Here is a 15366-nt window from a genome sequence, read left to right as displayed (position 1 = left end):
TTATCTGTCAAACTTACCTGCGGATGTGTCCAGGTGTAGAGCGCTGGCTCCGCCCCCTTTGATTTACTGCTTGGACCATCATCCTGCCAGTGCAGCTCACCCTCCCCTTTCAGAGGAAGAAAGAGAAAAAGGACCGGTTAGAAGAAAAAGAGAAAAAGGACAGTTTAGAAGTTGAATTTTACAGAGGTAGATGCTTTTAACAGTGACTCACAATGAAATCATTCTGTGGTAAAAACTTGTGTACATGAGTGTGTGTGTGTATGCGTGTGCATATGTGTTTGTGTGTGCATATGTGTATGTATGTGTGTGTGTGTGTGTGTGTGTGTGTGTGTGTGTGTTTTGGCCTTCTCACCGCTGGGTTGCCAGCCATGACAGTGTAGTTTCCATCGTCGTCCAGTGAGGCTGCGGCGGTGTGCAAAGAGCAGGTCCCGTCAGGATCACGGCTGATACGGTAGTGTTCACTTCTCTTAGAGATCTGCTTCCCATCCTTAAACCAGTAAATCTGAACGCACGCACGCACGCACGCATAGACACGCACACACGCACACACATATGCACACACACACACGTACGCGTGCACACACGCACACACATATGCACACACACAGGGGAGAGAGATGTAAACAATGTTACACAACAACGTAACTCCATCTAAAGGTCCTGCCTCTCTCTCTCTCTCTCTCTCTCTCTCTCTCTCTCTCTCTCTTGCTCTCTCGCTCTGTCTCTCTTTCCCCCCGTTCCTGTCATTCATCAGGGAGCTGTCATCACACAGTCATTAAGGGAGTTGCGGGGAGTGAGAGAGAAGGAGCCATATATGGCATCCCAAAAACAGAGAGAACAGAAGCACAGACGAGCCTCTCCTTTATCACAACAACACACACCTACATCCACCACTCATATCTCTTCCTTTCTCTGTGTATGTCTCTCCCTCATTCTTCATGTCCCTATTCAAACACACCAATGCTTTATCACAGACAGCGTAGCACACACTAACATCCACTGTTAATATATCTTCCTCTTGTTCTCTCACACACACTCACTCTCTCTCTCTGTCTCTCTCTCTCTCTCTGTCACTCAGTCTCTCTCCAGACAGGCTTGACTCTTATCATAACATATACATGTCTGACCATATTGTGAGAAACAGCAAAAACATGAGTTACCGACACGACATGTACAAAAAAACACACGGCCAGAACAATACACACCATCCTTACAACAACACACATCAAAATCCTACACGTCATTCGAGAACATACTCTGCCCATGTACCCATGTTACATAAACACTGGATTGTAATGGTTATTTCAAATATTCCATACCATAATCAGCTATCAAGTTCATCGCCAAACCCCATTCATCAGCCCACTGGTGGGTGACCCCTCACCTTTGGCTTTGGGTCTCCGATGACCTTGCAGGAGAATGTGACGGGCATTCCTTCAAACACTTTGAAGTGTTTGAGTTTCTGGTCGAAAAACGGGGCCACTTTCTCACCAGGCGCATCCTCATCGTGCTCTACATCGTCGTCGGACTCCTCCACGGGCGAGCGCTCGAGGCGAAACTCGATCTCACTGATCAGACGCTGTTCAAAGCTCGATACCTTATACTCCTGCAACACATGCACAGGAAATGGGGCCCTGTTACAATGAAAGCTGGGTAATGTAGTTTAGGGAGCATCACAAAAAAAAAGAAGCTGAACAAACAGACATCAAAGAAAGCAAGAACCCAACCATGATTTAAGATAAATACACACCCATACAGACACACATGCACCTCTCTGTGCCAGTCTCTCAAAAGTCATTCCTCCTTGAGTTCCCTCTCTCTCTCTCTCTCTCTCTCTCTCTCTCTCTCTCTCTGTCTTATGCTTCACCAAGTCTACCCTTTCTCTGTCCTCTCCAACCAAAATTGCACTCCACTATATGCACTCCACTTTCCTGTTTGCTGACTCTACTTCTCCATTTCTATCATACTCATGTCTTCTTCCATCTCCTTGTTCTTTTCCCTTCCCTCCTCTACCCTCCCTCCTTCCCTCCCTCCTCCCTTTTCTCCCCCCTTCCATCCCTCCATCCCTGCTGTCTCTGCAGATGGAGCAGAAACATCTGGAGAGTGGTGTATGCTGATGACACATCACAATGATAATTACAGTCTAGAGACACAGCTGCAGGAGAACATGCACGCACACACACGAACACATACACACCCACGCGCACACACACACACACACACACACACAAACACACACCCCTACAAATGCACACGCACACACACACACACACACACACACAAATTTCCACAAACCACATTTGTGAAAATAAATTTGCTGAGAGTTCAACACATATTTGATTTGTGACTCAACCTTTGCGACATCAGTACTGCCCATGGTTCTTTAAGAAACGAGAAATGAACCATGTGCATTTTAGTGTCTCTGTCTTTGGGTGGGACAAATGTGAACCAGGCACATGCAGTTTCCAGAATTTGATTAACACCTTTTTAAGTGACCAATCAAAATGTATTAAACATTGGGAATTGACAGGTGACATGAAAAAGCCCATGACAACCACTTGATTTACAATTATAAACACTTAGTTCAGCTTTAGCTCCAGCTTAAACTTGAGCTTTATCAGTGTCCGTCTCAGACTGTGTCTGCTGTATCTGAGGAAGCTTAAATCCTCATATCTTAATAACTGAGCTGATATCAACACTGATAACATTATACAGCTCATGAAGCAGCTAGATTGATTATTCTTCATTGGGAAGTCAGTTCTGCTCAGGCTTGCTTACATTCAGCACTGTGTTTTCATTCATGGGCTTTTCCGTTCTACTTAATCATGAACACATGCACTTAACACCGCACACATTGAACCCGGTGAAGGTAATCAGCACACACAGTCAGTTGATTGGACCAGGCATAAGATTGACCACACACAGAGAGAGAGAGAGAGAGAGAGAGAGAGAGATTGACAGTAACAGAGGGTGGTTATGAGTGACCTTTTGAGGGACAAACTCTGTATCAGTTGGGCTGCTTCCCTGTAGAGAGATAAGAGAACAGGGAGGTTTTTGTGTCTCTGTCTGATGATGTGCTTCGATGAAATACCATGGCATATTTTTTCGTGGAGAGGTACCTGTATTTTTGTGCATGTATGTATGTGCATATATGTGTGTGTGTGTGTGTGTGTGTGTGTGTGTGTGTGTGTGTGTGTGTGTGTGTGCGCGCGTGCATGTGTTTGTGCGTGTGTGAACTTACCTCCACATACATCCACGGCACACTGACCAAACTCTTATACTCTATACACACTGTGACATTCTTAACTACTTTTTAAGCTCTCATCATGGCAACACACATGGCAACACACTCTCACAGAATGCTGGCACATTCACTTAAAGACACATACCACAGGGCACAACAGCCATGCAGGTAACTGCAGGTAACCTTTAACAATAGTGTCACTCAAAGAGACAGAACACAATGTTCCAGGCCTTTAACCTGCTTTTAACAAGTTTTTCAACACCGTAAAAACAACCCTCATTTCATTGCTACACTGCTAACTACTGGTCGGGTTTTTTTAACTTGTAGGTTTGCTGACTCTGCTGTAAAGTGAAATTGTAGACTGAAAAAATATTTTAATGATTAACTTTTTCTTGTCTGTCGTTGTGGCATTGTGATTATTATGACCGCATAACATGCCATTGTATTCTGCATCAATGTAGAAAATATACATTACATACTTAACACATTCAAAAATTCTTGAGGGTTTCTTTGGAAACACCTCATGATGTTGCAGAGATGTGTGCAAAACACTACACAGTGTTTCAACACATCTCCTGATACACTATGTCAATAAAATCACTGACAAAGACAAAAGATTTTTTTATATTAACAGGCCTGGGTGTATGTGTATGTGAGTGTGTGTGTGTGTGTGTGTGTGTGTGTGTGTGTGTGTATTTGAGTGTGTATGTGAGTGTGTGCGTGTGTGCGTGAGTGTGTGTGTGTGTGTGTGTGTGTGAGTGTGTGTGTGTGTGTGTGTGTGTGTGTACCTGAGTAGTGACTGGCTCCTCCTCTGTCTCGTTTGTGTTAAACACTGTGGCCGCATTGTCTGCTCCCAGCAGCCTACGAGCCATCTTCTCCTCATAGGTTAACCTCTGAAAGCAAGCAGGCCTTAATGTGTCAGTGGTGGGTTAGTGTGTGAGACTCAAACACAAACACACACGCACGCACACATCCCCGCACGCACCCACACACACACACACACACGCTCACACCCACGTACGCTGCCACTGAACCACACCTTTACTCTGATACTAGGCCATCTATTAGTGAGCATGCAGAATGAGAACAGTAGTGTTTTAGCACATTGGGTCAAAACATAGCCAGGATGTTCAGGAAATGGTGAATGTTTCAACAGAAGCATTGATTTAACCTTTATAACATTCTCATGTAAAATAACCATGTATCTCTATGTAAAGCATGTAAATGTAAATGTGTATTGGTAAATTTTAGACATCTTTCAAAGTTCCAAAGAGAGTTGGCAGTTGGAACATAGTAACAGCTCTGATATAAAAACAATGTCAATAAGTCCCTGTGTCATTTCACACCTTGAAAATATAGCCACCAGTCTATACTGAGTAAGCCTAAAGAGAACCACATCTTCATACTATAGGAGGTATTTGTGTATTCTTTTTCCACTACCCGTAGGTAAAAAAAGTAATGATTCCGAAGGCAAAACTAATTTTCTTGTCTAATCTGGAATATACGAAGTAAATGTGTTTTGGTTTCAGACTGTGTTTTTGTTGTATTTGAGAAACTGCATTTCTGTTTTTAGCATTTTTTTTTATAGCCTCTGGTCATACTTCAGCTTAACAAACTCATGCTATACTAGCTCACCCACCCACACACACACACACACACACCTGCTGTCCATTGCTCATACGCTCCTCTTTGAATCGCAGTTTCCTCTCCAGATCCTGAATGACAGCGTCTTTGGACCCTTGGATCTCAGAGTCAGAAACAATGCGTGCTGTTCTGGGAGACTTGCGCTGAAATGGACTATTCAAAATAAGCAAGAAACAAGATGAAGAGAGATAAGACAGAGAGAAAAGTATATTACAGAAGAATCACCACATACAATGGCCACAGAAGGCAAGTCACATCAACCCAATATACATACCGGGTTACTGAGGAGTTGACAAAAATATTACTGTGTCAAGGATAATTATTTAACTCACCAACATATTTTTGAACACATTTTTCAAGATTATCATTTCTGTTATGTATGGTCAAAGTTTTTACAGTGTGTGTGGTTGAGATTCCACACAGTGTCATGTCTCTGAAACTGAGTGGAATTCAGCCGAATGATGGGCAGTGACTGCTTCTCTGTTCATCTCAACCACACAGACAGGTGAGAACCCACCGTCTGTCAAATAACCTGTCAAACCATGACCACAAAGTCAATGTTTAGTCTTTCATCTCTGACCCTGTTAACGTTAGAGCCCCCACATGCACGCAAACTGACTACGCACGTGAATATGCACGACACATACTTTAAGACTTCAATTCAAAATAAAAGTTCAATCTATTGCTGGCATGGATGAATGCATATAAGGTTCCTTTTGTATTTCTGTTCGCATATTTCCAGCCTAAGTGTGTGTGTGTGTATGTGTGTGTGTTTGTGTGTGTGTGTGTGTGTGTGTGTGTGTGTGTGCACGCGTGTGTGTGCACGCGCCTCTCTCGTCTGTCTGACCCCAGGCTAAGGAATTCTGCAGTTTCCTCTTATCTCTCCTCTCTGATTCTGGAATGTCAGGAGGAGAAAGAAATGGATAAACTGGGGAGAGATGGTGGAGAGGGAAATGAGGAGGTGGAAGGTACGGCTGAACAAACACTTCACAACACCCATAATAACGCTCTAAAAATCCCTATCAGCCATCTAGACCTGAAGAGACAGACTTGACATTATACGATAAGACAAAACGCCAGGCTGCTTGCATGGCTGACAGCACCTGGTGTTTGTGTGTCCGTACGCATAGAAATCTAGCACAATCTGACCTATCGGAAAGAAAACCAATTTCAACTGGGCTGTATATTTCAGCTAAGCATCCCTCACACTCTCAACATGACGCAAGAACGCAAGAATTGTGTTTCATAATTGTCAATGTTAAGGAACATATTTAAATATTACTTTCTGTTATAACTCTGGAATCAGCAAAGCACACACACACACACGCACGCGCACACACACACACACGCGCGCTTGTCTTTCCAGGATTGATCCTGAGCTCTCACCAGCCCAGCCTCTATAAACATGCCTTATAAGAATGTAAACATGTCATCTTACAAACAGCACAAGCATAGCAGCTGCATGGAGGTTGTCCAGTGGTGGATGATTATGGCTTGGCTCCAAATCACCGAATATTTCCTACAAAAGGACTCACATTTCTTGGCAACGGTCTCTAAGTCACGTCCCCTAAATACATATTTGTCCTTAGTCTTGTGACCATAACATATTTGGGATTTAAAACAAAATAAGGCGGTAAAATGGACAATTCAAATTCTTCGCATCTCTCTCTGTTCAGCTCAGCCATGTGAGGGCTGGTACTGTCATCTTGCCTTTCATGGTTAAGGTCAACACTGAGGCTGGGAGAGTCGGTTCTTAATCAGCTTTCTAGATTCATAAACTGACGGCAACAGTTTAAAAAAAAAAAGGGCAAAACAACAAGATGGCAAAGCGTTTGTGGGAACTCACACTGTGCCGTTGCCTTTGGGCAGGCCCAGGGCGTTGACCGGCGGAGGAGGGGGTGTGGCCGGCAGGATGGACACCAGGAATCCGGCGGGCGACTGAGGAGTGGACGTGAACGGGGAAGAGGTGTCCGACTGGGTGGGGCTGGTGGTGATGGGCGGGGGAGGTGGAGGAGGGGGAGGGGGGAACTCCTGGCCCGGAGAAGAGACGGCGCTGGAGCTGAGGAACGGCGGTGGAGGAGGAGGGAAAGAGGGAGAACTGGGGGACTCCAGGCTCCCTCCTTTCGCCAGCGTGGGCGGCTGGAAGGGCGGCAAGCTGACGCGGGTAAAGGGTTTGTGGGGGGTGGAGGGAGAGAGGGGTGAGGACACGCTGGACGTGGAGGAGTTGGAGGACTGGGTGGTGTAGCCCCCCATTGGCCCTCCGCCCCCGGGGCTCTGGGCGGCAATGAACTGTTTCGGACGGGCGTAGTTGAAGGTGCTTGTCTGCATGGTGCTGCGCTCAAGCTCCTGGAAGGAGGGAGGAGGGGGGAGAGGAGGAGACGGAGGAGGGACTTCCTGCGATTGCTGTTCAGGTAGAGGCGGGATTTCCTGTTGCTGTTGAAGGTTGGCTGCTTCTTGTTGTTCCAACAGGATCTGGTCTTGCAGCTGTTTCAGCTGTTCTGCGTTTCTGGAGGATGAAAAGACAAACGAAACAAACAAAAAAACAAAACATACATTACATAACATACTCATCGGTCAATTATGCAAATACACACAAAAACAATTTGAAACCTAATCTTTATGACAATTAAACAGCATAAGATGTTAAGCCATTTAAAAGTGAATTTATTTTGCCATGTCGCATTCTGCGACAGCAGGTTTAAAATCACAGTTTTAAAACCAAGTGTTGTTGAAAGTTCACCCGGCTAACATATCTGATACAGAAAAATCCAACATTGTGCGTATTTTTGGAAAACCATAATGACTTGACTCTCTTCAACCATCCCACTCTGTCTCTAGAACACTGCAATCAAACACATACCATACATACCCAACTAACACACAATCTCCTGTCCAACAAGATTTCACACTCTCTTCTCCACACAGGACACAACTCTGCCAAAGCATTCAACAAACATTCAAATAACTGTCCAGATGCAACTGTACAGCTCCTTCACTAACAATAAATGTTAATTCAGTGTTACAGAAATGTTCTTAAAACAGCATTTGTTCCAATGAAGAGAAAAAAAAGCTCAGTCCAGGAGTCCTGATTCTGTTTTTCATGCCACACACACGTTTTGACAGATGACATCATCACAGTACTGTTTTCAGACTAGTCATGGGAAATAGCTTCCATTTTTTTCTCCTTCATGAAATGGATGGTCGGACAAGCTCAAGGTGAGAAGACTCAGAACAAACACGGAGTTGAGTATGTGCGTGCGCGTGTGTGTGTGTGTGTGTGTGTGTTTTCTTTAAACAGCCCAGGGTTGCTGTAAGGAGGAAACCACAGCTGAATGAGGAGAGGCTGATAAGTTATCAGGTGCTGCCTGTTAAAAAAGCTGGAGTGTCAACAGCATGTCAAAGAGAACCACAAGTCTCTAGAGGAGAGAAATAAGGATAGAATACCTCGTCCAATCAGGTTGAATCGAGAGTATAAGAGAGCGACAATACACATTATTGCTATATAATCAGTGTGAGGACAGAGAGAGAGACAAGGAGGGACAGGGAGAGAGAGAGAGAGACTGAGAGAGAGAGAGAGAGAGAGAGACAGAGAGAGAGAGAGGGAGATAGAGAGAAAGACAGAGAGAGAGAGAGACGGAGACAGAGAGAGAGAGAGAGAGAGAGAAAGAGAGAAGCACAGTGAGAAATGCTGAGTCTAGTTCTGTGCTGTCTTGTTAGTGTAGGTGGAGGCTAATGATTAAGTATGATCACTGTCTCAGTGTCATTATTGTCTCAGAAACATGGCCTGACACTGCTGCCCTCCTACACAGTACATCATCCAGCACAGTCACGTCTACACAGGGTGGGACATGATGTGTGTGTGTGTGTGTGTGTGTGTGTGTGAGATCGATCGGCAGTGAAAGGACACATTATATGTCTGGTGTTCAGTGTTTCACTCTTTTATGCCTCTTTACTGAATTCTCCTCCCTTCTCAGGTTTTCAGTTTATAGAAATCAGATCTTTCAGTCCACTACCTTCTCCACCCATGTTCCCTATGTATATACATACCTACAAGATGTACAGTATGTTTTCAAACGCTCTTATACAAATTCTCTCTCTCTCTCTCTCTCTCTCTTTCTCTCTCTCTCGGACTGACTGTCTGTACCCTGGATTAGGAATAGTTTTTTATGTGAGCTGTGGGGATAGCAGAGAGCATTTAAAAACTTCATCATTTAGAGTCAGTCCTATAAACCCACAGAGTGATCATGTTTGTGTTGGCCCGGGCTGGCTCAGAACGCTTTGTGCTTGTTATTAAGTGAAAATTCTTCAGCTAGTCTCTTAACACAAACCATCTCTATCCATGGATGATACTGAAACTCTTTTTGTGTTATAATTTCATGAACAGATTTCATTTGTAAAGAAACTGAGCTCTTTAAACATGTCAAAATATGTGAGATATTCTCAAGTGATTAAGACATTTTTGGTACACACACACACACACACACACACACACACACAGTCATATTGAGCTGACTCAACCAATCCTTCCTTGAAAATCCACTCAATTAATGTTTTCAAAAAAACAAAGGTTCCATAGATACTTCTAAATGACCATTTGACTGTAATTGCATCACACATTTCCTCAATACTACAGAAATGACTTCTCAGGTTTTCCCTTTTTTACCATGAGGATGAGTCAAATCTGCACTTCTGTGCAGGAACTTGACTCTGTAAGACTTCCACTGAAGAGAACTTTTGTAATCATTCCCAGACACTGCCTCATGAATCACTGTTTTTTCCCCTTTTTAAATAACTAGATAAGGAGAAAGTCTTCACTCCATTCCTCTCTCTTTGAATACATCTGACAGGTTTAATGAGTCCTAAACGTTGGAAAATTGACAGTAAAGATAGCTACCTGAATTAGAATGATTTAGGAGCTATGCAACAAAACATCACACAAAAAAATAGTGCCCCAATCCCCCCGAAAACACAAACACACACACACACACACACGCACAATTGGCTCACAAGGCTTTTTGTACAAACTTTTTAAAGCTACTTTTCTAAATAAGACAATACACTAAACAACTACTGCACTGAGATTCATTTGCATTGTGTGGGAGACATCGTATGTTTGAATGGCTGCGAAACAATTAGCAGTTCGGACGTGCCAGTGTTCATTACATGTACATGTAAAGAACATGTTCAAGTATACTGTGCTTCAACCATACTTTTCTTTCTTTTTCTCTTTTCCTTTCCTTTTTACCAGTCCTGCTATGTCTGACATTCAAGCATCCTCAAAAAAGAGAACTTTTACAGGAATAGTTTGGCAGCTGTTGAAAGCTGGTTAGACTCAGTCTTGCGTGGAGCTTTCATTCCTTTTTTGGCTGTGTTTAAGCAACCAACTCCTTCACCCTGACTTCAAGGAGGTGCAGTGCAAATCCTCCTGCTCCTTCTCTCTCTCTCTCTCTCCCTCTCCTCCTTTTTTAAGAGCCACAGAGCGAATGCCTCATACAAGCCTCATTTCTCTCTTTAACCCCCCCACCTTCCCCAAAACACCCCCATCCCCCCCCCCCCCCGGCCTTCTCTCGATTGGGCTTTCGTTTACTGCCAGTGCATGTCTGGAATAACGAGAAGCTCCTAAAAATATTCACCCATCAGCCTGTTCTTTTAATATCCTCCTAATAGTTTCCAGCAAGCAAAGAATTTCACATTGTAATATTATGGAACAAGGACCCCATTTTCTAAATATAGCAGGTAAAGTTTTTTACTTTGTTATTTTTTTTTCTTCTTGTTCTGGAATTCCTCAGAAGTAAATGTAGAGCCTGGATGACAGCCAGTTCATGATGACATCATCACCTTGCCTTAAAAGGTACTCTCTTTGTCCAAGTAGAACAGCTCATTTCAAATAAAATGTTCATTCATTACTGAATGGATTCAAACTCCTGCAATCTGGAACTCATTCAACTCTTTTCTAGGTCAATTTACATTAATGAACATTTACATTAACAAACTCAAGTCAGTGCCGTGAAAAATTGAGTCCTCGTCCAATCCCAGAGCTCTCCTCTCTGACAGACAGAATGACTGTTCCATATGGTGCTGGTATTTGTATCTCTGTAAGACTGCATTAATAGTTAACCCCTGTTTCATGGATGTTAGTCAAAAGGTTAACTAGTGTCATGCTTGCTGTAATATTACAAAGTTTATTACCGTAGAAATACCTCCAGGCCACACACACACACACACACACACACACACACACATACCCACACACGCACACACGCACACACACATACATATTTGCAGAAAGAAATCATGGTTGGCTGAAAGTCTAAAAAGTTTACAGAAAGAAAGAGAAGAGTTCATTGAAAATCTTTCATCCCATCCTTCTCTCTCTCTTTCTCTCCCTCTCTTTTTTACTCTCTCCGGAGATTTGCGGTGCAGTGAGGCCAGGCAGGGAAAAAGAACAGGCCTGCTGTCGTCATGCCAACAGCACAGTGTTGTTCAGTCACTACTCCGAGCCAACTGGCCCACACAATTCCATGACAACCTATTACAGTCTGTCATTTCAAACTGTACGTTTCCACATCAGCACACTGCCACTCCTTTCCTTTCCTACTTTTTTTTCTCACTTCTTCATGTCTGTCTTTCTCCAGTTATAGATCAAGAATGGAAGTAAACCTTTTGATTAACAGAAATGAATATACGTAAGCGACAGAGGGGTTGATGGACGAGAGCGTAATTGTAGCGCAGTCTAAGCAAACTGCGCTGCTGTCCCATAAATGTTAACATTTCTACCCGCATTCGTATGAAGTCACCGACTCTGAGCTCTGGTTTGAGCACGCTCAGTAAGTACCTAAAGACTCAAAAGGAGCTCTCCATTATAATGGGAGCTAGAGAAAGACATCCACAGAGAAAAACGGTTTGGCTAGCGATGAATAGGTTGATTGACTCATCAATCATTTCGGGCAGGGTGTTTTTATGTATACAGAAAGGCAATGAACATAACTCACTTCGGTGACGCTTGGAGTCCCGGTTACCAAGTCATGACATTACCACTAGCTTCACTGAACTTTAATTAACACCAACGCCGCCGACTTGTCTTTTTTCTGCTTCACTCTGAACGCCATCTGTGGCTTCTCCTGCAGCTGAAATCGGAAGCTCTCTAATCAAAGATGTCTTTAATCAACTAATCTTCTAACAACTGTGTTTACACACTTTTCCACTGGACTTAACAGTCTGAGAGCCATCCTGTTATTGCTGTGGACTGACGCTGCCTTTTCACCATTTCATACCACTAATGGTTTATTTGTTTTCAGTCAGTGTGCAGTTTGTTTGATTGGTTAAGGGAATAAAAGATTCTGCTGCTCCTGAACATAGGAAATGGCTGCAAGAGGATAGGAAGTTGTTGAGCATAAATAGCTGACAATTTCACCGGTGTCTTTGTAAACAGAGACAGCAAACCAGTTTCCTGAACGTGTGTATGACAGAGGGAGAGAGAGAGGAGAGAGAGAGAGAGAGAGACAGAGAGGGAGAGGGGAGAGGGAGAGTATATTTGTGTGCAAATAAAAGAATAGAGGACAGGGAAAGAGAAACATATTTAAGTAGAGCCATTAAAGGAGGTTTGATAATGTATAAAAATGCAGATTATATTACAGTGTCCCGTCTATATCTCTACATTCAGACTGTATTTCATGTGTATAAATGTGTGTGAGTTAGCACTTTTTACTGAATGTACCTTATGTAACTGCATCGCCACATTTGGTCAAATCTCTCTTTCTCTCCCTGTGTGTATGTGTGTGAGTGTGTGTGCGTGCGCGCACTCATGCAGATGTGCGAAAGCGTACATGTGCGTTCATATGAAAAACAGTCCTGTCAGAAAAAAAAACACGAATGAATGATTTCCAAACAACCGACGGAAGTCCAGCAACACATGGCCAAAGCAAACACAACTGCCTTATGCTTTCAATGGCAAACGCAACCATATGCACCAAGTGTATGGAACAGGAGCATAAACCATTATCCAAAAGCATGTGGGCTAGACAGATAAACACAGATAAAGACACACACTCACACACACAGACAGGTAACTGACCTGACAACAACAGGGCTATGCACACCTGCTTTCTGCTCCACTCACCTTTACCCAGTTACAGCCACACCCACCATTCCACCAGAACTACATCACCCATAATGGGGACAATACTGGAAGACTTTTGACAGTGGCAAACCTCCCACTGGTACACTGACTTATTATATTCATAAATGTTGCCAGACTAACTCAGTAAATCAGAGAGCTTTGTTCAGTAATTACATGTCTGATTCATTTGATCTGTTCTATTGAAATGTCTGAGTAACTGAATGTGTAAATTATTGACTGACTGCCTACTTAAACATACTGAATGCTTTTATCTGTCATATGTTAGTGTGTGGAGGGCTAGCTGATTAATTAGTATGCATTGAATCTGTTCTAAACTCTAAAAAACTGCATGAAAACGCAAATAAACAAACACATACATGCACACACGGATATGCACACACACACACACACACACCCTGGGTCAGGAGTCGGGAGACAAAAGACAGGAAGTTGCATAAATTCTGTCCCTATCATATTCAGTTCTTAAAAAGAACTCAATCACCGTGGCTAAGACATGAAACCAAGCTGACAGAGCTGGCCACAGAAAACGGGCACACCCAAACACACACACACACACACACACACACACACACACACACACTTCCAACTTCACATGCTTTTTTCAGAACAATTCTCCTCACCTTGAATTGCTGCTTACTAATATCTTAAAATCATCTCAGAAGAGTTATCACAAGAAATATAAGATTTTCAGAGTGGGCAAAGCATAAAAAACTCAAAATAACTACATGACAACTATCACTACCCAAAAAAAAAACAACAAAAGAAAAAAAAACAGTTAGCATCAACCTATTGCGAAATTGCATAAGTGTTTTTTTAACAAGATTAGACTGAGGATTACTTTGATCACAACACAAATCCGTGACAGTTAGAACATACGTGAGTCACAACTCCTTCTAAAGGGCAAGGGAGAACTTCTCCTGGACATGTCTGATTTAGTTTTCAGGAAGAGAGATTAGATGCTCAAACTCAGACACAGCTGATTAACTGTAAAGTGGGTGTTTTTGTTTGACATCATTCTTACATCATAAAAATGATATGAAATAGAAGATATCAGTGCTGTACCAACTGAATAATGTATGTCTGTATGTACTATCAACGAATGAATTATGTCATGTTATGGAGTTAGGCAAGCGCGCGCACACACACCCACACACTCACACACACACACACACACGCGCACACACACAAGTATTCACACATTAGACTTGGATTGTGATTTTATCAGGGTGTTTCCTGTTCTTAAATTGCAAAACAACAATAAGCAGTAGTTTGCCTGTTGATGGGAATGACAGTAGTGATGGAACTGATAAACTAGGCATATGCTCTGGGCTTTTCTCTCTTTCTCCCCCTTTCATACTCTCTCTCTCTCTCTCTCTCTCTCTCTGAGGATGTTGTCTTTTTTGTTGACAAACCACAGAGTATAATCCTGTATTCTGTGTGAAAGCAGACATCTACATTTGATCCCTCCATTATGTCTGAGTGTAATAGCAGTGCTGTCACAAACAGAGCACCCAACCCAGACACAAACATGCATTCTCTCTCTCTCTCTCTCTCTCTCTCTCTCTCTCTCTCTCTCACACACACACACACATACACACACATGCGTGCACATACAGTTCCCTCCACATTCTCATCTTACCTCTCCCCCCCTCTGTCTTTCTCATACCCGTTGATAACAGGGCTGTCAATCAAATGTTGGTCTGGTCTCATTGATAGTGTTCAGTTTGTCATGCAGTCCAAATGTCCTGAATCCACGAAGAAAACCTCAAACTCAAAGCCACAACACTGCCGAAACCAGGGCCTTATACACATTCCACCTATCTGAGCTCCTACATACTTACTTATTTTGAGTCTCTGAGTGCTGACTATTGGCATACACAGAATGGGCTATATGCTTTCTCATATACTTGCATTTTTTCAGTCATTCTCATGGACTTTTTGACCCAGATCTGATCTCATACACAGGCTCACACCCAAACCAAACTCCTCGCGCACTGTACGCTTTGGCTCTGCATATTTGAGCCAGAAAGACGAGGGAAGGCTCCAAGTTTCCATGAAGATGTCAGTAAAAGCACATTTTCCTTCCTGCTCCCACAGTCTTTCGTTTTCTTCCCACACTTCCATCCTTCTCCAAATTCTATCGCTTCTTTCTTTCTTTTCTTTTTTTTTTTTTTTGAATTGCTGCTCAATTCTGTTCCAGGCTGTTTGATATGAATGGCCTCTCCAATCAATGGTGCAACATGAGAAGCGCTGCAGTCATTCAGAGAGTTCACAAGACTCAGACCTGTGGTCTGTCTCTCCTTTTTTCCTTTCTTTTACTATTTCAGACCTGTCTTCC

At 43.0% G+C, this 15366-nt stretch overlaps 1 protein-coding gene across 4 annotated transcripts in view; it reads right to left on the bottom strand.

Moving 5' to 3' along the window:
* The window catches only part of palld (palladin, cytoskeletal associated protein), a 62873-nt gene that overhangs the window by 6966 nt on the left and 40541 nt on the right, over positions 1–15366 (bottom strand). For 3 of the 4 annotated variants that reach the window (XM_030771165.1, XM_030771166.1, XM_030771167.1), the window contains 7 exons: positions 6735–7394; positions 4906–5041; positions 4033–4137; positions 2986–3024; positions 1385–1606; positions 353–502; positions 18–106 (listed from right to left, as the gene is read on the bottom strand). In XM_030771165.1, the coding sequence (XP_030627025.1) occupies positions 18–106; positions 353–502; positions 1385–1606; positions 2986–3024; positions 4033–4137; positions 4906–5041; positions 6735–7394 (1401 nt within the window). Of the gene's footprint in view, positions 1–17; positions 107–352; positions 503–1384; positions 1607–2985; positions 3025–4032; positions 4138–4905; positions 5042–6734; positions 7395–15366 lie in introns of those variants that run through there. The other variant, XM_030771168.1, reaches the window with a different exon arrangement.

This window comes from Chanos chanos, chromosome 4, assembly GCF_902362185.1.
Source record: "Chanos chanos chromosome 4, fChaCha1.1, whole genome shotgun sequence".
Lineage (NCBI taxonomy): Eukaryota > Metazoa > Chordata > Actinopteri > Gonorynchiformes > Chanidae > Chanos > Chanos chanos.
Note: the sequence above shows the minus strand (reverse complement) of the source record. Positions and strands in the feature narration are given on the sequence as shown.